The 24,419-nt window shown below is 34.8% G+C and overlaps 1 protein-coding gene across 12 annotated transcripts in view; it reads left to right on the top strand.

Moving 5' to 3' along the window:
* ZNF280D (zinc finger protein 280D) overlaps window positions 1-24,419 on the top strand; it is a 108,080-nt gene that overhangs the window by 14,988 nt on the left and 68,673 nt on the right. For 7 of the 12 annotated variants that reach the window (XM_071221978.1, XM_024568427.4, XM_045201088.3 and 4 more), the window contains exons 2-5: window positions 5,179-5,323; window positions 8,530-8,595; window positions 8,696-8,835; window positions 17,659-17,776. In XM_071221978.1, the coding sequence (XP_071078079.1) occupies window positions 5,188-5,323; window positions 8,530-8,595; window positions 8,696-8,835; window positions 17,659-17,776 (460 nt within the window). In that variant the 5' untranslated portion in view covers window positions 5,179-5,187. Of the gene's footprint in view, window positions 1-2,242; window positions 2,289-2,315; window positions 2,470-5,172; window positions 5,324-8,529; window positions 8,596-8,695; window positions 8,836-17,658; window positions 17,777-24,419 lie in introns of those variants that run through there. The other 5 variants (XM_045201084.3, XM_045201086.3, XM_071221977.1 and 2 more) reach the window with 5 other exon arrangements.

Here is a 24,419-nt window from a genome sequence, read left to right as displayed (position 1 = left end):
TCTAGAAATGTGGAAAATTAGTTGAAATTGTTTTTCTCTTGTTGGGCACAGTTAGATCTGTTTGGTGTTTTATTAAAAATGTTAATACAGTTGTATACTATTTTAAAAAATAAAGTGTACAATTTACAGTGAAGTATGAAGTATAGAGCTGAATTGAACCTTAGAGATCATTCATTTGAACTAAGAGCTTAGACCTGGAATTGTAAGGTGACTTAACTGAAAGCTGTGGCAGTGCTGGGGCTATCACTTGGTTCTTCTGGCTACTACCCTACTGCTCTTTTTTATGTTCAGATGCTATAGTTGTGGTTTGTGGAACTGCTTAATCTTTCCTTTAATCAGAGAATTAAATAGGACTACATCTAGTCCATAGCACACCTATGCCATGTACTAGATCAAATGCATTACCTTTATTATTTAACACAGTGACATTGCATCTGGTTATATCTATCAATGGATAAAAGTAAGTTTGACAAGCAATTAAAACTTACAGCCAAATTTCCATTGACTTTTAAAAACTTTTTAATAGAAAAATTATTTAAGATATAATTTATTATTAGATATGTAAAAGCTGAAATAAAAAATAAAATAGTAATTATTAAATATATTTGTTCGCAGTCTCAAAGTGAATGAATTAAAAAATGTTTGATAAATCAGTTACTTGGAATTAATTTTTGCTTCTCCATAGAAACAGGTGTTTTAAACACGGGCATGGTATTTCTACCTGAGTCAGTAGTTTAGGTAGAGTAGTTTAGGTCAGTAGTTTTTCTGTCTGTTTTGGAGCCAACTCTGAGCTGCAGAAGCTGCAAAGACCTTTTGGAACTTTGAGATTCCCACTCCATATCTTTGCTGGATAGTCCACTTCAAATGGCAGCTGATTTAATCCTTCATAGAATTCCATGCCTTACCACTGATACTCTAAAGTAGTGACTTCCGAGAAGTTTTTATGGTGGTGGTTTTGGCATGCCCCAGTGGCTGAGATGCCAAAGGAATTCATGAAACTGTTTGTTTCTTTTTTAACTAGGATGAAATATGGCAGTGATTCTTAGACCAGCATTGTCCACTAGAAATATTCTATACTTGCACTGTCCAATACAGTAGTCACCAGCCATGTGTATGGCTTTGAGCATTTGAAATGTGACTAGTGAAACTGAATTTAAAATTTTATTTAATTTTAATAAATTTAAATTTAAATAGTCACATATGGCTACTGACTACTGTATTACATAGTGCAGCTTTAGGCTGAAATTATGGATCCAATTGCATATGCAGATTTCCAACTTTTTAGGGTGTTTGTGAGTGTATCAATTTTGGTCTCTAAGTAGCTGCTGTGGTCCTAAAGCTGTTGAAGTTGGTTATCTTAAAAGTTATCTTTATAGTCATAGGCAGCAATATCTTGTTCATATAGATAGGTCTTTATTAGTTGAATATTTGTAAATTGAGTATTTAGAGTTTTGCTAAATGGTATTTATGTGATAATATAACAAAAAGATTATAATGATTCTCATAGTCTGTGTAATTGTGGCTCTTAAAAAATATTCTGTATTCTTGGTATTGGTAGATCCTTTTAAAATTCTTATATTAAATAAAGCAATTCAAATGTGTTTTTAAATGATTATTCTAACAGCATTTGTTTTTCAAGCCCAAAGAATTATAGACATAGTAGACTGTAAATTTCTGAAGCCCAAGCCTATGACATTAATCTGTTTTTTTCCTAGAAGTTAGCACATTACTTTGCATACAGATGGCAACGAGTAGTTATTTTTGAATGAATTAATCTATGATAAAATATATCCAATTAGTTTTCTTTTTAAATTCATTGATAAAAACCAGAGAAATATGAACTAAAATTTATTTAAAATTGTGTTCTTATGGAAATAATTTCCTTTGTATCTTAAAGAAGAAGAGGTAACAGTAAAAGATTAGAATTACTTAGCATTTGAAAATTCAGACTTACTGAAATAATACATTATGGAGGTGATTCTTCAGTTTTACAAAAGGATGTATTTAAAAATTAAAATTTAATAATTCAGACTTAATTTAAGTAGTAATTGCTTAATAGAATCACCATTTTACTTACTAAATTTGGGTTCATTCAGGAATGAACCCGTTTTGTAAATGAGTTATATGTATATGTCAAACATAATCAAACTTAAAAATGAGTTTTTTATAGGGAAAAAAGATGAAATATGTGTGCATTAAATTTAATAAAAACATTCTTATATTAGGTATTTATATTTTATAGGAAGGAAAACTAAGATATAACTTGTTGCATTGTCTGGAGTTACTTGGTGAGTTTGGAGATCAAAATTAGATCCAAGAATTTCTGAATCCCAAGTTTCATGTTTCAATATTTGGCATTACATAAAATGACTCATAAAATTGGCTGATACTATGTGTCATTACTTATACGACAGTTTACAGAAAGTCAGCTCTGCATCTTGATGGGCAACAACCCTTTTCATCCAAAAAGTAAGTGTTGCTGCCATAACTGATACTATTATATGTGGCTTATGTATTGATAACTTAGCTTCAGGAGAAAGGATGAGAGAGGTAGGCACATTTCCTTAAAAACTCTTAGATTGTTAAAGTAACAAATGCTCACATAAAAACAAATAATGGAAAATAAAAAGTGAGTAAAGTAGAAATGAACTGTTTTCTCCCTATGCTCAGTGGTAACTATTACCAGTTTGGTATACATAATCACATATGCATAGACAAAAAAAATAATTCTTAAAGAAATCATAAAGCTATTATGTCTTTAAATTTTTTTCCAAAAATATATCTCGATGTACAGTACTCACCTCGTATTTGAAGTTTCATTTTCTGTGGTTTCAGTTACCTGTAGTTAACCACAGCCAAAATATTAAATAAGAAATTCCAGAAATAAACAGTTCTTAAATCTTAAATTAAGCTCCTTTTTGCATAGCATGATAGAATCATACCTTTCAGCTCTATCTCACTCTTAGAGAATCATCCCTTTGTCCATTGTATCTGTGCTGCATAGTGCTACCTGTCTTGTTAGTCACTTAAGTAGCTGTCTCAGTTATCAGATCAACTGTTGAGGTATTATAGTGCTTATGTTCAAGTAACCCTTACAGTGCCCTAATGCCGTCACAATGCCCACATCATTCACTTCACTCATCTCATCACGTAGACGTTGTTTTATCTCACTTCACAAGAAGTGTAAATAAATTACGTGATATTTTGAGAGAGAGCATCCACATTCACATAACTATTATAGTATATTGTTATCACTGTTCTATTTTATTAGTTATTGTGGTAAATCTGTTACTATGCCTAATTTATAAATTAAACTTTATCATATATTTATAGGAAAAAACATAGTGTGTATAGGGTTTGGTACTGTCCTCAGTTTCAGACATGCACTGGGAATTATACAAAGATAAGGGCGTTGTATTGACAGCGGCATTGCCCTGTTAAAAAGAATGGAGAAATTCATCCATTGTCTTCTGTATTAATTGAAATTAATTAACAAAGTTTGCTAGGGGTGTCATAACAAAGATTGGGCAGTTTAAACAATAGAAATGTATTTTCTCACAATTCCTGAGGCTAGAAGATCAAGGTGCTGCTAGGGTTGGTTCTTTTGAGGGCCATGAACAAAGGATCTGTTTTAGGCTTCTCTCCTTGGCTTATAGATGGCCATCTGCTTCCTGTGTTTTCAGATGGTCTTACCTTTTGTATATGTATCTGTGTCTTGATCTGTTTTTTTTTTTTAATCCTCACCCTAGGATATGTTTATTTTAGAGAGAGAGGAAAGAGGGTTGAGGGGAGAGAAAGAGAAAGAAACATTGATGTGAGAGCAACATTGATTGGTTGCTTACTGTGTATACCCTGAGTGGGGATCAAACCCACAACTTTTTGGTGCACAGGATGGTGCTCCAACCAACTGAAATACCTAGCTAGGGCCTGATCTCTTTTTTGAAGGACACCAGTCATATTGGATTAGCTCTCACCCTAGTAACCTAATTTTAACTTAATTACCTCTTTAAAGACTGATTCCAAATATAGTCACATTGTGAGATACTGGCATTGAGGACTTTGATACATAAATTTTGGAGAAATACAATTCAGCTCATAACATATACTAACTGGAAATAAATGATACTTTTATTTATTTTAGTAAATAATATTTTCCCTAATTTTTTTTTTAATTAGGCATTGCCTGACTTTGCCTTGTTTCCTAGTCCATAGATTATTATATACTGTGTACCTACTGCCTATATAAAGTATAGAGGGAAATATACTCTCAAGGAGCTCAGTTTGGACTTTGACATATAATATTTTTAATCATTTGATTTGAAAAACTTTATATAATTAGTAATATAGTATAGTTTAGAAAAGCAAGAGATCAGTTCATTATCCTAGTGACATTTTGGAAAATGAGAATGCCTTGTTTCTTGACAGGTGGCCTACTAAACATTTAAGTAATGTTAGGTCAAGAAATGATTTGTGACATCATTTTGTAGAAGGGAAATTACCCTGAATGGAATAAGCCTCATTTTGTTCCCTTATTTTCGTATAAGGGCATCTTTGGGCCACATTGGAAGAAGAGTTGTCTTGGGCCACACTTTAAATACACTGTGACATGTAATCACAAAAAAATCTCATAATGTTTTAAGTAAATTTTGTGTTGTGCCGAATTCACAGTCATTCTGGGCTGCGTGTGTGTGGCACACCAGCTACAGGCTGAGCACCACTGGTAACACCTCATTCCTGCTTTGCTGTGTGCCTGGCATTCCTGAATTTAGTTCATTTTTTCTAGTATATCTGTATCTATTGCCTCTTATTCTTAGTTTATCTCCTTGTTGTTAATACTGTTTTTTTTCAGATAATTGTTCAGTGAAATCACTTTTGTAGATATAATCATATTCCAGGCATATAACTGAAATTGACTTTGCAAATTTCCTGTCCACTGTAACTGCTGTCAGCCGTTACCTATCTCTATCCACCTATTTACCTACCTGTTGATAGTTATCTGTCATCTAAGAGAGTGAGTTCTGAGTTTCTCATTGCTGATACCATGTACTAACTACAAATATAAATTCAGAAATTGCTATTAGGATTATTAAAGTAGATCTTAAGTATCATGCTATATATTACAAAAATGTATTGATTTGTTTTATTGAAAATAAGGTTTGCTTTCCTTTTGAGAATTAGAAATCGAAAATGGCAGAACTCTTTATGGAATGTGAAGAAGAAGAGTTGGAACCATGGCAGAAGAAAGTAAAAGAGGTCGAGGATGATGATGATGATGAGCCAATCTTTGTTGGAGAGATATCAAGTTCAAAACCAGCAATTTCAAGTAAGCATTTACTTTTGGTGAAGCCAAGTTTTACAAGGTATTGTTTCTAATAGAAAAAAATTATGAACTGGGTTGTAGGTACATATGATCTTATTCTTTTATAAAGAGTTGGGGTGAAAACTGGGTGGGAGGTAAAAAAGAATTTTAGAAATAGGGTAGGGATGTGATTGGATACTTGAGGAAGGCGGTAAGAAGTTCAAATACCAGATCTGAGAAAAAGAAACAGACTAAGATTAGCTGGTGACATTAGAGGTCTTTTGTTACTAGAAATCATAATTTTTAGTGGAGCCAAGTATCCTATTTGTTTATTTATCCTATTTGTTCATTTATCTTTTTTTTTCCTACTCAAACTCAGAAGTGGGGAAAAAAATGGGTTTAGAATACTTTGTTTAAAATGTCAGAATGTACTAAATGAGTTTGTGTGTCTCAGATAGGGGTTCTCAAATCCAGGCAACTGCCTCATTACATTGTCATCCATTCATAGATAAAAAATGTATAGGCAATGAAGGATTGATTGCATAATTTCTGGCCTGTATACCAACAAGTACTTCTGACCATACCCATTATCCTGCAACTTGCATTTGTTGGGTTGACCAAAAAGTCCTTTTGGCTTTTTCCATAAGATAGCTTCTAGTAGCACTTAGTTGTCTTTAATTTAATTTGAAACAATTTTGTTAGGTTGTATTGTGACAGCTGTCATATCAGTGTGCCTTGAAAAAAAGTGTACTTGTCAAAATTGGTGAATTTTTGTGCAGCCATTTTAATATTGAAGATGGAAAAAATATGCAACATTTTGGCATATTATGCTTTCTTGTTTCAAGAAAGGTAAAAATGCAACTGAAGTGCAAAAAAAAAGATTTGTGCAGTGTATGGAGAAGGTGCTGTGACTGATTGAATGTGTCAAAAGTGATTTGCAAAGTTTCGTGCTAGAGATTTCTTGCTGGACGATACTCTGTGGTTGGGAACACCGGGTAAAGTTGATAGCAGTCAAAATGAGACATTGATTGAAACAATCAGCGTTATGCCCTGTGGGAGATATTTGAGTACTCAAAATACCCAAAATAATAAACACCCAATAATAAAGTTATTGGTGAAAATGAAAAATGTGTCTTTTATTTTATAGAAAAAAACAAATGGGCTTTTTGAGCAACCCAGTATATTCATGAAAGAGAAGGACACTGTCTACAGCTCCTATACTTTGATGACATAGCAGTTAGTTAAAACTTAAAATCATTATGGCTTTTTAGTGGAACACTTCAACACTTTTGTAGATACTAGATTTCAATTAGAGTAATTGGATTTGACATTGTTATAATGTTAAAGCAAAGAGCAGCGACACCAGTTAAAATGTCCACTCAAAAATATATAGAAGTGCAGAGAAATAATGTACAAATTTTAGGTTTTCTTACCAAAACAGTACTTAGAAGTGTGATTAAGAGAATATTTTTAAATTTTCAGAAAGCCTGGTTTTTGTTCCTGTTTCCCCTAAACTTGTAATGAGACTTTTATTCAGTTTTATTAGAGAGAGAATAACTTAACCAATTGAATTCTCAATACCATTTCCTCTGGCAGATTGATAATCTCTCATGGAATTTCTAAGTGAAATACCACTTTCTTATAAATTGAATGATGCTTGTTGATAGCAGAACATAATTATATATTCTCTTTAATTATTGTTTCTATTCATGATTATTTTATACTGGAATATTACTATATTGTGAAATTGTTACTAAAACATGATAGTTAAGATTCAAGTTGAATTTATTCTGATTGTACATGATTTAACAGTGTTTGACTAGAACAATGTTTATTAGTTTTAAAATAATTATGTCAAAAAGTACATTGACCCCCGGTAGAATTTTTTTTCTGAGCTGAATTTAAAAGATTGTATTATTATGTGTAAATCATAAAATATGTTAACATGGAACATGGATTGAATGTTTATATAGAACTGCCAGAAAGGAGGGTAAAATCTTGTGTTTTGTAGAAAACAGCCACCAAAAAGTACTGCAGTAATAGTTCTTTGATGGTTTGGTAAATACTTAATTGTGAGTTTCTGAATGAATGTGGTATTAAGTTGTTGGAGCAGATTCTTTTTCTAAATAAGACATCTGTAGTGCTTAGATATAGAATACTGCATTGCTGTTATCAGAAAATAACCCTAGTTTTGTGAGATCTGATTCCTTTTTACTGAGGGGAAAAAAAATTTAATGATGTTTGGTGTGTTTGTGCTGTCTTTTTCTTACGAACAATTTTAGGCAAATCCCCATCCCTCCAAATCTTAGGCTCACGTTGACTTATGGTATAGTGGTAAATTGGAAACTCCTGAAGTTATAAGATACTCTGGTAAACTGCAGGTTCATTTTAGTTTGCAGTCTCTGATTCCCTTTGAGAACTCAAGAGTAATGGTGCAGATAATCCAAAGAGACCCCATAAGAACACACTTGAAAGCTTTTAGGGATGTGCATGGGATATGGATCTTGGACAGGGGTTTGATTTTGAGTAATAGGAACCTGAGTGTATATACAGCTCTATCATCACTCAAAGAAAGACATATACTTTAATTATAGGTTATATATGAATGTATTTTTGGAAAAGTTTTACTCATTATAATGGACTGTTTCTTTGCCATACAGAAGGTTTGACTTAAGTAGTCAGGTTTATCAGACTTCTATTTCCGGCATTTGGATTTTACATTATAGTTAGAAAGGTTGCTCTAAGTCTATGAAACAGTTAAAGCTTGGAATCTTGTTTCTTTAGTAGGTAAATATATACATATGTTTAAAATGAACTGTATTCTTTTTTTTTAATTTTTATTGTTATTCAATTACAGTTGTATGCCTTTTCTCCCCATCCCTCCACCCCACCCCAGCTGAACCCACCTCCTTCCCCCACCTCCACCCTCCCCCTTGGTTTTGTCCATGTGTCCTTTATAGTAGTTCCTGTAATCCCCTCTTCCCACTGTCCCCGCCCCACCCCCCCACCCCCCGCCCTGGCTATTGTTAGATTGTTCTTAACTTCAATGTCTCTGGTTATATTTTGTTTGCTTTTTTCTTCTATTGATTATTGAACTGTATTCTTAAGTCAGTGTTAACTTACAAGTGTATATTCCTTTCAGGAACCTGTTTTCAATTAATAATGCCTATTACCTTAATATATATTTCATTCAAACAAATGAATTTTAAAATAAATATAATTTTTTATAGATATTTTGAATAGAGTAAACCCCAGCTCATATTCAAGGGGAATAAAGAACGGCGCACTCAGTAGAGGTATAGTATTATTTTATTATTTTAATTTTAAAGTAAAGTATTTTGATATCATTGATTATATAGAAATATATTCAATATGTTGTATAATTTTGAAATACAGGTATTACTGCTGCATTCAAGCCTACAAGTCAGCACTACACGAACCCAACATCAAATCCAGTGGCTGCCTCGCCAGTAAATTTTCATCCTGAATCTAGATCTTCAGATAGTTCTGTTACTGTTCAGCCTTTGTCTAAACCTGTAAGTGTTTCTGAAACTACACAGTGAACTCAGGAATACATTGGATATTATTTATCAGTGTCAACCATACCCAGTTAAAATTCTGGACTCTCATGGGTAGTCAGTCATTCAATAGAAGCATAATCAGCATCAGAAAATTTCATATGGTAGCTCAACCAATACCCAAAGTAGTAACTGTAGGAACTAACGCCCCAACCTGTTCCTAAATCAGGTAATATGCTTAAGCTAAATAGGTATAATATTAAAAGCTGCACTGTCAAAATATGAATAAAAGTATAATCAGTAATGAATATTGCATAATGGCAAGCTGTTTAAGATTATAAACTGGGCCAAGTGTTCTTAGTTTTTAATTGGGAAAATTCTTGAGAGGCTATCACAGTATTTTATCCTGAAATTGTACTTTCATAGTTAGTATAAAAAATTCAGAGCCCTGACTGGTGTAGCTCATTGGGTTGGGCATTGTCCCACAAAGCCAAAGGTCACCAGTTTGATTCTGTCAGGGTACATGGCTGGGTTATGGTTTGGTCCCTGGTCAGGGAGCGTACGAGAGACAACCAATTACTGTTTCTCTTGCACATCTATGTTCCTCTCCCTCTCTTTCTCCCTCCCTTCCCCTCTCTCTAGAAATAAATAAGATCTTAAAAAAAAAACCTCAACAAAAAATAAGTTAATGGTAATTATTACTGTTTATTAAACTGTTAATATGTATAAGGCTTTGTGCTAAATGTTATCAATATAAAAATTAGTCTAATCTAATTCTGAAATGTCCCTGTGAAGTAAGCAGTGTTATTACCCTGTTTTTTATTTGAAGAAACTGAGGCTCGCAGATGTTAAATAATTTACTCAGCATCACACAGCTGGCAGATGATAGTTTTGGGATTTCAATCCAGACGTACCCAAAGTTCATGTATATTTGCATACATACATATGTACATATATACTCATACATATGTGTTATATATAAATGTATACCTTAAAAAATGGGAGCACTGCCTTAGTATGATAGTTTTCAAAGTTCTATTTTCAGGCCCTGGAGTTTCCCCTGAGACTCTTTCATGGATTTTGGAGTCAACATTATTGTCATCATCATACAAAAACACTATTTGCCTTTTATATTATGTTGATATTTGCACTGATGATGCAAAAGCAATGGTCGGTAAACTGCTGGTACCTCAAGACATCTGTATCAGGCTGTACTAGCAGTTTTTGTATTAGTCACCACGATGCACTCACAGTAAAAAATAATACAATTGTACCGTTTCCTTGAGGAAGTATTGAGATGTCATTAATTTTGTTAACTCTCTACTTTTGAATATGTGTCTTTTACAAATATTTTGTGTGGTGAAATGGGTAGTATGTATAAAGCACTTCTTTGAACTATGATGTATCTTGAAGAAAACTGTTTGTGTTGAATTGTGAGCTAAACAACCTACTTTTTAAAAATAGAAGACCATTTTTACTTGAAAGAATGACTATTATTTGTTTCTCCATATCAGTGTTACCACAAACTTGTGGTTTAAAACCATACACATTTCTTGTCTCACAGTTTCTATGGGTTATAAGCTGGATCCTCTGCTTCAAGATCTCACAAGGCTACGTTCAAGGTGTGGGCTCTGAGGTAGCAGTCTCATCTGAAGCTTGACCGGGGAAGTATCTGCTTCCACGGTCTCGTGGTATTGGCAACATTTGATTACTTGAGGTGTCAGACTGAGAGTCTCAGTATTTTACTGGCTTTTGGCTGGCTCCTTTTTGGTGGGTCTTCCCAACATGGCTTTTTGCTTCCTCAAAGCCCACAAGAGAAAGAATATTGGCAGGGTAGCATTAAAATCTTATGTAATATGATCGTATACCAAGCTAAACTTGAAGCTAAAATTAAAAAAACATGTCCTCAGGTGACTATTAAAAAAATTTTTTTTTTAAAGATTCATTCAGAGTGTAAGATACATTAATAGATTTTAATGTAACAAAGTACAAAAAAGTTTAGTGATAAGGAGTAAGATTCTACATTCCAAGAAACCTTTAATACCATCTGTTGAGTTTTGTTGTAGTATTGTATATTTACAGTTACCCTGAATTATATCAAAATACTCCTTTTTTGAACTATATATATATTTATGAAGCCATATTGTCTTTATATTTTCAACAAAAACATTTCCTAACAGATTAAAAGAAGCAGATATGAGACTGTAGCAATTTTTGATTAAGCTAGGCATTAAAGAGTTTGCAGATGTATAAAACAATGTTACTCTTTCCTCTAATTTTTTTGTATTTTCAAAATAGTCATTTTCTTATAAAAATTACTTATGTTAATCTATAATGGGTTTATTAAAATTAATAAATATTAAAATTTCTGTTTTACTGTCTAATATGATAAATATCAGTTGATATATCCCACCTAAATAAAAACTCTTTTGGGTATTAAGTAATTTTTAAATGTGTAAAATGGTCCTGAAACCAAGAAGTTAGAATACTCAAACAAAAATTTAGCCAAAATATAGATTATTTGCTATAAGTCAAATTAACTCAGCGGGGTTTTTTTCTTTTTTCATGTTTATAAGCTATTTGACATTGGCCTTAGAGAAATAGTAAATTTTTTTAATGTTCTTTTGACATTAAGGAAAACAACTACCAAAGCACCTGTACATTTTCTTGTAAATGGGTTTAATATAAGAATTGAATCCAAATATTTTTAGTATGAATAATTTATTTTTTGTGCATTTCATATCATTACTATAAGGTAATCTACCTGTGTGTTAGCACTAAAAGTTGATATTTTGAGGTGGTATCTTTTATAGAAGAGATATTAAATTTAATTTCAATTTACATAAAAATGAAAAGGAAGGCTACAGCCTTTTAAATGTATGGCTAAATAAATTCAACTTATATTTCGAAGATGTTATATATCATAAAAAATATGAATATCTTTGGGCAAACAGCTACCCTCTACTACTTCCCCTCCCCTTCTGAATCCTTTTCTGTGGCTTCAGCATTCTGAAATAATGATTAATAATGATATGAGCCCTGGACTAGTATTTTAAAAACTTAGATTGAAGCAAGAGACTTGAATGCTGTTCTGCCCTTCTCTTAACCATTGTCAAAATATCTGTCTGACTCATTTTCGTCATTTATAAAAAGAGAGATTTTACCCAGACCACTGACTCTCAGTCTTGGATTCAAAGGTTCCATAGGCTATATCTGATGCTATAGAAGATGGAAATCTACAAAAAATATGAAGATTCTTTGCTGTTAGTTGGAGTCAGATTAAGTCAGTGGTTTTCTAATGCTTATTGTAAGCTGTTGGCATTTGGAGGATAGAAAAACCAGAAAAACAAGCTTTGTCATTCATTTTGATAGAGAAAATCTTTCTAGCATTGGACTCAGAAAGAGAAAAAAATAAAGTGAGGGGTGGTATGTTTGGTGTTACAAAAGTTAGAAACTGTAGTTTTCTAAATTACATTGTTTTATTTCTGTGGGAAAAATTTTAAATCAAAGCACCTTAATTGGTGTTTCCCAACCTTGGGGAGCTTAAAAGGAGAGATTTTGCCAGTTGGTCTGAGTGGGTCTTGAAATGATACATTAAAAAAAAAATACTCTCCAAATGATTCTAATGTGCAGTCAAGGTTAAGAATGACATATATTCTGGAATGAATTGAGAATTCATTATAAGAGAATTTACTCTGAATTTTGGAAGTCACTCTTATTATTTTTTTAAAAGATTTTACTTAATTTAAAGGAAGGGAGGAAGAAAGAGAGGCAGATAAACGTCAGTGTGTGGTTGTCTCTTGAGCTCCCCCGACTGGGGACCTGGCCCACAACCCAGGCATGTGCCCTGAGCAGGAATCAAACCAGCCACCCTTTGGTTTACAGGCTGACACTCAGTCCACTGAGCCACACCAGCCAGGGCTGGAAGCCACTGTTGTTAATAAATTATGATTGTAGTTTTCCACTTTATATCATGTGTGTGTGTGTGTGTTTACTTTTTCATGGAATATCTGTATACTTCAGTATCTCTTTAAAGTCTCAGGTAGCAGGGATCTGTTATCACTTATAAAGTCAGTGTGATATAGCCTAAAGACATAGATTTCGTAACTAGACCTGGGTTCTAATTAGAGCTCCATCCGTAAGAAGTTAGGACTGTTTGGGGAATCTGACATATCATAATCAGTCTCTAAATTTATAGAATGGGGGTATAATAGTTGGTCTTTATTAGTGCTGTTGTGACAACTACTGGATTTAATTCATACATGTACAGTGAAGTGCAAGTACATTTGAAACACATGTACTGTGTAGTGCAAGTATATTTAAAGTGAAATACATTTAAGTTTGAAAGGTGAATAACTGAAACTCAGAAGTGACTTGCCCAAGGTTACATAGTTAAATAAATGTGCAGATCTTCTAAATCTCAGTCTGGTGCCTTATATTGTATTTGATATCTTTCTGTACTATTTTATAAGACATTGAAATTCCCTGTTAAGGATTATTTTAACCAGTTATTGTTGAATAACATATCTGTTCTCTGAAATTGAGGTACTTAATTAACCAGAATTGTTTCCTAGAAAATGTTATCACTGTTAACTTTGTATTTCTGTTAAAGTACTATTTTGGAAAATATAAGTGAATATTTTCCATTTTTTTGAAAGGCAAGTATTTGGAGAAAATATTTATCTTGAAGTAAGATTGTGCTTGGTTACAATTATGCCATTTGGCAGTATTGATTTGGGTTTTTTTTGTATAACATGTTAAGGCTCAAATACAGGTATCTTTCTGTCAGGCCTGTAATACTAGGAGTGCTTTGGGTTACTTTAACACTTGTTTCTATACCTTTTTTAAAAAAAACAACAACCATCATTTATGTAGTCACAGATCTGCAATTTGTACAGGGTATGGTAAGGAAGGTTCATCTGTTTCTCTTTTAATTAATTAATTTAATTAATTTTATTGAAGTATAATTGACATATTATATCAGGGATGTCAAACTCATTTTCACCAGGGGCCACATCAGCCTTGCGGTTGCCTTGAAAGGGCGGAATGTAATCTTAGGACTGTATAAATGTAACTACTCCTTAACAGTTAAGCAAGAGCTCGGCGCTGCCACTGGGTAGAAACAAGGTGCCGGGCCAGATTAAACATGGTGGAGGGCTGCATTTGGCCCACGGGCCTTGTGTTTGCTGCCTGTGTATTATATGAATTTCAGATGTACAACATAAAGATTTGATATTTGTATAATTGTTTTTTTGTGTATTTTATTGATTATGCCATTACAGTTGTTCCATTTTTTTCCTCCCGTTTCTCACCCTCCTCCCTGCACCCCCATGTCAACACACCTCCCCCTTAGTTCATGTCCATGGGTCATACATGTAAGTTCTTTGGCTTCTCCATTTCCCATACTATTCTTAACCTCCCCCCGTCTATTTTGTAGCTACCATTTATTCCCTGTACCTTTTCCCCCATTCTCCCCCCACTCCCTCCCCACTGATAACCTTCCATGTGATCTCCATTTCTTTGATTCTGATCCTGTTCTAGTTGTTTGCTTGTTTGTTTTTTAGGTTCACTTGTTAATAGTGGTGAGGTCATTGTCATTTTATTGTTCATAGTTTTTATCTTCTTTTTCTTAGATAAATCCCTTTAACATTTCATGTAATAAGGGCTGGGTAATGACGAACTCCTTTAACTTGACCTTATCTGGGAAGCACTTTATCTGCCCTCCCATTCTAAATGATAGCTTTGCTGGATACAGTAATCTTGGATGTAGGTCCTTGCCTTTCATGACTTGGAATACTTCTTGCCAGCCCCTTCTTGCCTGTAAGGTGTCTTTGGAGAAATCAGCTGACAGTCTTACGGGAACTCCTTTGTAGGTAACTGTGTCCTCTTCTCTTGCTGCTTCTAAGATTCTCTCCTTCTGTTTAATCTTGGGTAATTTAATTATGATGTGTCTTGGTGTGTTTGTTCCTCCTTTGGTCCAACTTCTTTGGGACTCTCTGAGCTTCCTGGATTTGTATGTTTCTTTCCTTTGCCAGATTGGGGAATTTTTCTTTCATTATTTGTTCAAATAAGTTTTCAATATCTTTCTCTTCCTCTTCTCATGCTGGCACCCCCATGATTCGGATGTTGGTTTAAAGTTGTTCCAGAGGTTCCTAAGCCTCTCCTCATTTTTTTGAATTCTTGTTTCTTCATTCTTTTCTGGTTGAATTTTTATTTCTTCATTCTGTTCCAAATCGTTGGTTTGAGTCCTGGTTTCCTTCCTGTCACTATTGATTTCATGTACATTTTCCTTTATTTCACTTTGCATAGCCTCACTTCTTCCTCTATTTTGTGACCATACTCAACCATTTCTGTGAGCATCCTGATTACCAGTGTTTTGAACTATGCATCTGATAGGTTGGCTATCTCATCGTTGCTTAGTTCTGTTTCTGGATTTTTGATCTATTCTTTCATTTGGGCCATGTTTCTTTGTCTTGGTGCAGCTGTTATGTTGTAAGGGGCGGAGCCCTAGGTATTCACCAGGGCGGGACAAGCCACTTTGCTGCATTGTGGTGCTGTATGTGGGGGAGGGGTCAGAGGGAAAAATTTTGCTTGCTTGGCTCTCACCCTGCCTTCAGTCACTTCCCCTGCTACTTACAAGTGAATTGGGCCCTTCTTGTGCTGATTCCCAGGTGGATGGGGTTGTGTACATTCTAGGACCCTGTGGATCCCTCTAACGGGCTCTCCTGTGAGAGTACGGGTTTCTCCTGCTGCTACAACCCCCACAGGTTTTTACCACCAGAGGATTTGAGGCTTTATTTCCCTGCACTGGAACCCTGGGGTGCGTGGTCTGTCTTGCTCCCCTGTTCTTCCCTGTTTATCTGCACACGAATGTGGGACCGTGAGGTCCACCAGCCAGTGTCTCACCTGCCTGGTCCACCAACCACCACCTTGCTGTGCATCCTCTCTGCCCAAGCTGCCCATCTCTGCCCCTCCTGCCAGTCTGGATGAATGTTTCTTGTTTAATTTCTTGGTTGTTGGACTTCCCTACAGTTTGATTTTCTGTTCTGGTTGGTTTTTGGTTTTTGTTTTTTAGATTATGATATATGGAATGATCCAGAATTCACTCTGAGAGTGTATCTTCTCAATGATGGTCTTTAATAAATAGCATTAGAATGTATTTTATGTGTATATCAGTATCTTTAATACATAATAGTATTGAGATATACGAGGTCTGTCCAGAAGGCATCCAGTCATGTAATATAAAAAATAGAGACATTTGTTGAAGAAGATACAAGGTACAAGAAACATTGTGCATAGGACAATGATGCCTCAGTCCCCTTCGAAGTAGGCCCCTTGAGACCTCACACAGTTCTCCCAGTTGCCATCAGCTGACCCGTCATATTTTCCTGATTCTCATCGATGGTCTAAAATCTCTTCCCTTCAAAGGTGATTTTAGTTTTATCTAAAAGCCAGGAGTCACAGGGCACCAAATCTGGGCTGTAGAGGGGCTGAGTCACCTGGGTGATGGATGTTTTGCCAAAATACTCTGCACCAGATGTGATGCATGAGCAGGCGTGTTGTCATGATGAAGCTGCCAATCACTCATTGCATCCCTGAAATCCTCATGAATCATCTGAATAGTTTGCACAGAGGAATGTTCAAGCTTTAACACAAAATCTGATGCAGATTCATTGCTCTACTTGCTCAATCATTTTGAATGTGATGGCCACACAGTGTACACATCCTCACTAAGTGGAGTCTACCACCCCCATTGACTAGTACAATGAAGTCATCATTGTTCATGCATGTGCATTCCAGTCCACTCTCCTTGGCTGCCGGGTTACATCGATGCCACACAAACTGTTCTTGTTATGTTAACAGTGGCTGGACTTTTTCTGGATAGACCTCGTATATCCCTAAATTATATTGACCACACTTTTCATAATTATTTATACTAAACATATATTTGTGTTAATATACATTTAAACTTGACCACATAATGATTCATCTTACACTTTTTACTCTTCTTGAGATCATTCTGCTAGCTGGAAGGTGTGAAACTTCCCTTAAGCCCTAATGTCTCCTGTTGGTCTAGATCATTCCTATATACAGCTTCCATTTTAAACCCTGTCTGCCTAGTTTTCTTATTTGTTCACCTGGCCGGTCAGACAGTTTTTGTATTTGCTCTATAAGATAGGAAATTCCCTGACCCATTATGGCTTTTTGAGGGATGGTGGGAAGAGTGGGGAATCCATTCTTTTTCTTCCTGACCCTTGGCTTAACAGATTTTTCCAATAAAGATGATTCCAAAACTCATACCATGTGATATATTCACCCCTAACCCCGATGCATAATACTGCCGATTGATTCCCAGTTTGTTTGCCCTGATATTTGGCTTTGTGGTTTATAGAGTTGCAGAAGCTTTTAAATTTTGTGTTTATATTAATATGTTTTTCTCTATTTTTCCTTGCATTTATTCAAAGTTTTGCTAAAATCTACTATTTGGTCTTTGAAGGCAATACTGTTTTTAGTCACTCTGATATATAATTAACCTGGTTGATTAAAATGGGTTTATATAGGGTTTTTTTGTCTTGAAAAAAATTATACTAGAACTTGCCCCCCATTTTAATTAGCTAGTCAGGAATAAGCCACCTCTTAAGTTTGCTTTTAGGTTTAGTAGATGATAATTTTGGCAGAGAGTAATAATTAGGTTTATATTTTATAAGTTACTAGTAATTGAGTCATCAAAGATTTCTTAAAATATTGCATACAGTTAAATTTATTTTTATAAAAGTTTATGAAACAAAATAATTATAACTCAAATAAATGTAACATTCTTCCTTTGGACTATTTTAACAGGGTTACATAACAAACACATCACGAGTTGCATCTAGTAATTCTACAAAGTTACTGTTTGACTTGACCCAGGATACAGGATTATCACATTTCCAAGGTGGACCAACACTTTCTTTAGCAGGTTGGTTTTAGTACTTTTTCAAAAAAATTAGAAAATGTAACTTGATGAATATGTATATGGAATTGACTTTGTGTTTTGAAGTCCTTGTCTTCATGTCTAGTTTTTTATATAATAAAGAGGAATGGTGGTAATCTTGAATGCCTTTCTTGGATAATTTTAACTCTCATTTAATAATTAGAATATTTATTTCTTCCTTTTCATTAAGTAGGCTAACTGACTTTGAAATTATCACTCACACTAAGCATGGACTGAAAAATCTGAAAATAATTTTAGTGTGTGAGAGAAGCCCTTTGATAACCTAAATACTCTGTTATAAGAAGTATTCATTAGCTTCTATGATGACTAGTGTAAAAAAGTATGATTGTAGTTGATTTCTTAATTAGGTTAGTGTCTTTCTATTCATTTAATGACTTAAATGTCATAGTTAAATATGGTTACAAAGTGCTATTATAAGTGGTTGTAATAAATTTGTATGTAGTCAAATACTAAGTAAATGCCTATTAAAGGATTAATGAAATTGCCAGTTGAAGAAGAGGTTAAAATTCTTTGATTATATACTATAAAAAAGTTCTTCATTAATCTAAACTAAATGTTATGAACAAATTTAATCTAATTGAAAATTCCCTGTAATCTAGGCACATACGCTTTATATATTAGCAATTTTGATATATTTCAAATATTTGACTAAATAGAGATACATAAGATTTTGGGGGCTTTTTTTTATTTTATTTTTCAATAAATCAGTATAGAGAATTTACCAAACCTACCCCAATTTTTAAATAGTAATATTAGTGCCTAAAATATTTTTCTCTTTAGATAATATTTAGTTGATATTCACTTCTTTGGGTGTCACTTCCTTGTGACACTTGTAAAAATCTAGTTTTTAAAATAGGTAGGAACCAAAAGAAAGGAGGAGAAAAAATAGTTGTTTTAAGTCTGGTTTTACAAAACACAGGGACTTTATTCATAGGAAGGGTCTGAATTCTTGAAACTTCTTGGAGTAAGGACAGTGGCTCCTACTCTCTATTTTCTACTGCAGAGAGAAAGACGTCAGCTGGAGTGGTAAGTAGGATGACTTAGAAGATGTAAATTTGAAATGTTATTCTTAAGATTTTTGTAGTCTTTATCAAAACTCTTTACACTTCAGTTTTCTCATATTATTAAAATGGAGTTTTTATTTTTCTTACTTAATGAATTCATTCTCCAGACCTGGAATCAGCCATTTGGAGATAAACTTTTAATTCTTGGTGTATTTTAGTTGGGGCTTTTGGAGGGCAAATAAAATAAAACGTGAAAATGCAGTGTAAGCTTTAAAGGACTTGAAAACAAATAGTTGTTATGAATGATAATATGTACTATATGTTCAGTAACATGATTAACTGACGACTGTCAAGTGATCACAAATGCTGGAGATTACATTTGAACTTGAACTTGAATGAGAGGATTTTTTACTAGCAGAGAAAGAGCTGTTGAATGTAGGAAACAACATAAGTCAAAGACAGTGGAGATAAATAAGTTAAAGGGTAAAAATTAAAACTCTTAAATGCAGAGGGATTTTATTATGTTAAAAAATTCTTATAGTTAACAGTTTATTTTTATTGTCCAGCCTGTTATATAATCAGATGCTTAATACAAAATACCTGTTCTCGTTGGCTTTTCAAGTAACCAGATCATCTTAAAAGAATGCTACTGTGGCCCTGGCTGGTGTGGCTCAGTTTGAGCATCATCCTGTGGACTGAAAGGTTGTGGATTCAATTCCTAGTCAGGGCATATACCCAGATTATGGGTTTGATTTCTGGTCAGGGCACATATGAGAAGGCAGCCAGTTGATGTTTCTTTCTCCCATTGATGTTTCTCCCTCTCCCTCCTCTCCTTTCCTCTTTCTCTAAAGCAATGAAAAAATGTCCTCTGGTGAGGATAAATAAATAAATAAAAAGAATGCTACTGTAATTACACAAAATCTTTCCCAAGTAACCATAGAATAGCTATATTAGTAATCATGTGCTTTGAGGATGGAAAAAAAATCATTTTTATGTCATCTCAAAGGATGAAACAGAGAAGCCAACTAGTGTAGTAGTGGCTTAATTTTCTGACATGTTTCCCTTTATTAAAAAGCTGACAGGTGAATCTATTAAAATAATTTTTCCCTCTAAAATAAGATAAGACATAAAGTACCTTTTTAGTAATGATAATAGCTGTCATTTATTATTGCTTGCTTTTTATGTGACAGATATTATATTGGTTGCTTTAAATGCACTATCTTTTTTTATCTTAAAATAATTTTGTAAAACAAGGTATAATAACAAAAGAAGAAACTGAAGCTTAGAGAAGTTAATTAAATAAGCCTAGAATACATAGCTAGTCAGTGACAGAGTCTGGATTTGAACTTACCTTGTTTGACTTAGAAGCCTGTAATGTTTTTTTTCATTTTTAAATCATTTTTATTTTTTAATTGCAGTTGACATAGATTATTATATTAGTTTCAGGTATATACCCCATTGATTAGACATTACTTAACTTATTAAGTGATCATCCTGATAAATCTTGCACTGTACACACTTAGTAGAATATTGGCTACATTCCCTATGTTGTACTTTACATCCCATGACTGTTCTGTAATAACCAATTTTTACTTTTTCTTTTTAAGATTTTATCTGTTTTTAGAGAGAAGGGAAGGGAGGGAGAAACATCAGTATGTGGTTGCCTCTTGAGTGCCCCCTGCTGGGGACCTGGCCTACATCCAGGCATGTGCTCTGACTGGGAATCCATCCAGTGACCCTTTGGTTCCCAGGCTGGCTGGCACTCAGTCTACTGAGCCACACCAGCCAGGGCCCAATTTGTACTTAATCCCTTTACCTTTTTCACCCATCCCCCTAAACCTCCTCCCATTTGGCAACCATCAAAATGTTCTCTGTATCTATGGGTCTGTTTCCGTTCTGCTTGTTCATTTATTTTGTATTTTCAATTCAATTGTTGATAGATACGTGTGTATTGCCATTTAATTGTTTATATTTTTGATGTTGTTTTCCTTCTTCTTAAGAAGACCCTTTAGAGATAAATTCTCAGTATTGTGGGGGTGCCCACTGTGGCTGAGTCTTCCTGGAGTGTTGAACGCTCAGAGTTATCCACACTGAACCTGCGGCAGGTAGTGAAGGAAGAGGACTCTGCCTGGAGTGTCACTCAGCAGTACTTCGTGCTGAGGCTGTACACCGTCGATCATGTAAATCACTAAGTGCTCAAAAGACTCGTCGAGACTCAGGACAAGTCATTAACCTTGGAAAGGTTAACTAGAAGCAGCGCAGAAGAAGGTTTGTCAGTACCTTTAAAAATCCATTTGATTGAAGCGGAAGATGGCGGCGAGATAGGTGGGAGCGGAGTCCACTTCCCCTCAACGCCAGTGAAATACCTAGTTGATCTGAGGAGCAGAGCGAACAGCCAACAGTATTCCAGCATATATGAAGATTGGAGACCAAAGATAGAGGACATCAAAAGATCAGACGACAGGACGACCAGCAGAACTAACCTGACCAGTTTAAAGCCAGCAGAAGACCTTTTTTTTTTTCTCTTTTCTTTTTTTCTTTTCTTTTTTCTGTCCTTCTTTCCCCCTGAATTCCTTCTTCCTTTCTGTCCTTCTTTCTTTTTTTATTCCTTCTTCCTTCCATCCTTTACCTTTTTTATTCCTTCTTCCTGCTTTCTTTTATTTATTCTGTTTTAACTTTTGTTAAAAAATTCCTTCTTATCTTGCCTCCGATCTTTCTTTATTCCTACTCCCTTCCTTCCTTTCCTTTTCTATTCCCTTTTTCCCTCCTTCCGTTTTTCTGTTTTTTTTTTTTTTGCCCCCATTCCTCTTTTTCCCACAAGAGAGACAAGAAAACCTGGAGTGCTGAAAAGACCAGAGTAAGACTGTGTTACACCCATAAACATCAGCTCAAGACCAGTGAGCACAGGAGATTAAGGAGACAACACCACTGAATCCCATTGGCATTCTACCATAGAAGTTCATACCATAAACCCAGGGAATCAGAATACATCAATTTAAGAAGCAGAGGCTAATGAGAAGAGTCTCACAAACAATGGGAAGACAAAGAAACAATTCCCAAATGAAAGGAAAGGAGGAAGCCTCAGAAACAATGCTAACTGAAAAAGAGGCAAGTCAACTATCAGATACTGAGTTCAAAGTAATGGTTATCAGGAAGCTCACTGAGCTCTCTGAGCTCACAGAGAACTGCCAGAAAGTACAGGGAAACTACAATGAACTCACTGCAAATTATATCAACATGAAAAAGGAGATAGAAACTATCAACAAGGGCCAGGAGGAAATGAAGAATACAATTTCTGAATTGAAGAACACAGTAGAAGGAATGAAAAGCAGACTTGATGAAGCAGAGGATCAGATCAGCGAGCTGGAGGACAAAGTAGAAAAAGACACCCAGAAAGAGCAAGAAAAGGAAAAGAGGCTCAGAAAGAATGAAGAAGGATTAAGGGAAATGCAGGACAACATGAAACGTAACAATATCCGTATAATAGGAATACCAGAAGGAGAAGAAGAGCAAGGGATAGAAAACCTGTTTGAAAAAGTAATGAAGGAAAATTTCCCTAATCTGAGGAGAGAAAAAGTCACCCAAATCCAGGAAACAGAGAGAGTCCCAAGCAAGAGGACCCCAAAGAGACCCACTTCAAGACACATAATTAAAATGGCAAATTTCCAAGACAAAGAGAGGATCTTAAAGGCAGCAAGGGAGAAAAAGGAAGTAACATACAAGGGAGCCCCAATAAGGTTAGCAACTGACTTCTCAATGGAAACTCTCCAAGCCAGAAGAGAATGGCAAAAAATATTCCAAGTAATGAGAACCAGAGGCCTGCAACCAAGACTACTTACCCAGCCAGGCTGTCAATCAAGATAGAAGGCCAAATAAAGAGTTTCCCAGACAAAAGAAGTCTAAAAGAATACAGCTCCACCAAACCAGCTCTGCAAGAGATGCTAAAGGGACTGCTTTAAGGAAAGGAAGGAAAAGAGAAAGACAGAGGAACACAGGTAGGAAAAAATGGCAATGAATAAGTACCTATCGATAATAACCTTAAATGTAAATGGATGAAATGCTCCAATCAAAAGACATAGAATAGCTGAATGGATAAGAAAACATGACCCACACATATGCTGCCTACAAGAGACCCATCTCAGGACAACAGACTTACACAGACTGAAAGTGAAGGGCTGGAAACAAATTTTCCAAGCAAATGGACAGGAAAAAAAAAGCAGGAGTAGCAATACTCATATCAGACAAAATAGACTTCCAAAGAAGGGCCATAAAGAGAGACCCAGAAGGTCACTTCATAATACTCAAAGGAAGAATCCACCAAGAAGACATAAACATTGTAAATATATATGCACCCAATATAGGAGCACCCAAATACATAAAGAAAATCTTGGAGGATTTCAAGAAAGATATTGACAGCAACACAATTATAGTAGGGGACTTTAACACCCCACTATCAAAAATAAACAGGTCTTCCAAACAAAATATCAACAAGGATATTGTGTCACTTAACAATACCCTAGAGGAAATTGACTTAACTGGTATCTATAGAGCTTTTCATCCCAAAGAAGCAAAATACACATTCTTTTCAAGTGTCCACGGAACTTTTTCAAAGATAGACCACATGATAGGACACAAAGCAAGCCTCAATAAATTCAAGAAAATTGAAATCATATCAAGCATTTTCTCTGACCACAAGGGACTGAAACTAGAAACCAACCCCAAGGGAAAAAACCCAAAACACTCAAAATCATGGAGACTGAATAGCATGCTATTAAACAATGAATGGGTCAAGAACGAGATTAGGGAAGAAATCAAAAACTTTCTGGAAACAAATGAAAATGAACTCACAACAACCCAAAACCTATGGGACACAGCAAAGGCAGTCCTGAGAGGGAAGTTCATAGCAATACAGGCCTACCTTAAGAAGATAGAAACATTTCAAACAAACAACCTAACCCTATGCCTACAAGAACTGGAGGAACAACAACAAAGACAGCCCAGAGCAAGCAGAAGGAAGGAAATAACCAAGATCACAGCAGAGTTAAATGACATAGAGACTAAAAGCACAATTCTAAGGATCAATGAATCCAGGAACTGGTTCTTTGAAAAGATAAACAAAATCGACAAGCCTTTAAGTAGGCTCATCAAGAAGAAAAGAGAGAGGATCCAAACAAACACAATTAGAAACGAAAGAGGAGAGATTACAACTGATACCACAGAAATACAAAGGATTGTAAGAAATTACTACGAAGAACTGTATGCTAAGAAATTTGAAAACCTAGATGAAATGGACACATTTCTAGAAAAATATAATCTTCCAAACTGAATGAAGAAGCAGCAGAAAACCTGAACAGACCAATAACAGCAGACGAAATTGAAGCAGTCATCAAAAAACTCCCAACACACAAAAGCCCTGGACCAGATGGTTTCACAGGAGAATTCTACAAAGCATTTAAGGAAGAGCTAACCCCTATCCTTCACAGACTATTCGAAAAAATCCAAACTGATGGAAGACTCCCAAACTCTTTTTATGAAGCCAGCATCATCCTAATCCCAAAACCAGATAAAGACACAACGAAGAAAGAAAACTTCAGGCCAGTATC

The sequence above is a fragment of the Desmodus rotundus genome, chromosome 7 (assembly GCF_022682495.2).
Source record: "Desmodus rotundus isolate HL8 chromosome 7, HLdesRot8A.1, whole genome shotgun sequence".
Taxonomy (NCBI): domain Eukaryota; kingdom Metazoa; phylum Chordata; class Mammalia; order Chiroptera; family Phyllostomidae; genus Desmodus; species Desmodus rotundus.
The sequence above is the reverse complement of the archived record's forward strand: the minus strand, read 5'-3'. Positions and strand labels throughout refer to the sequence as shown.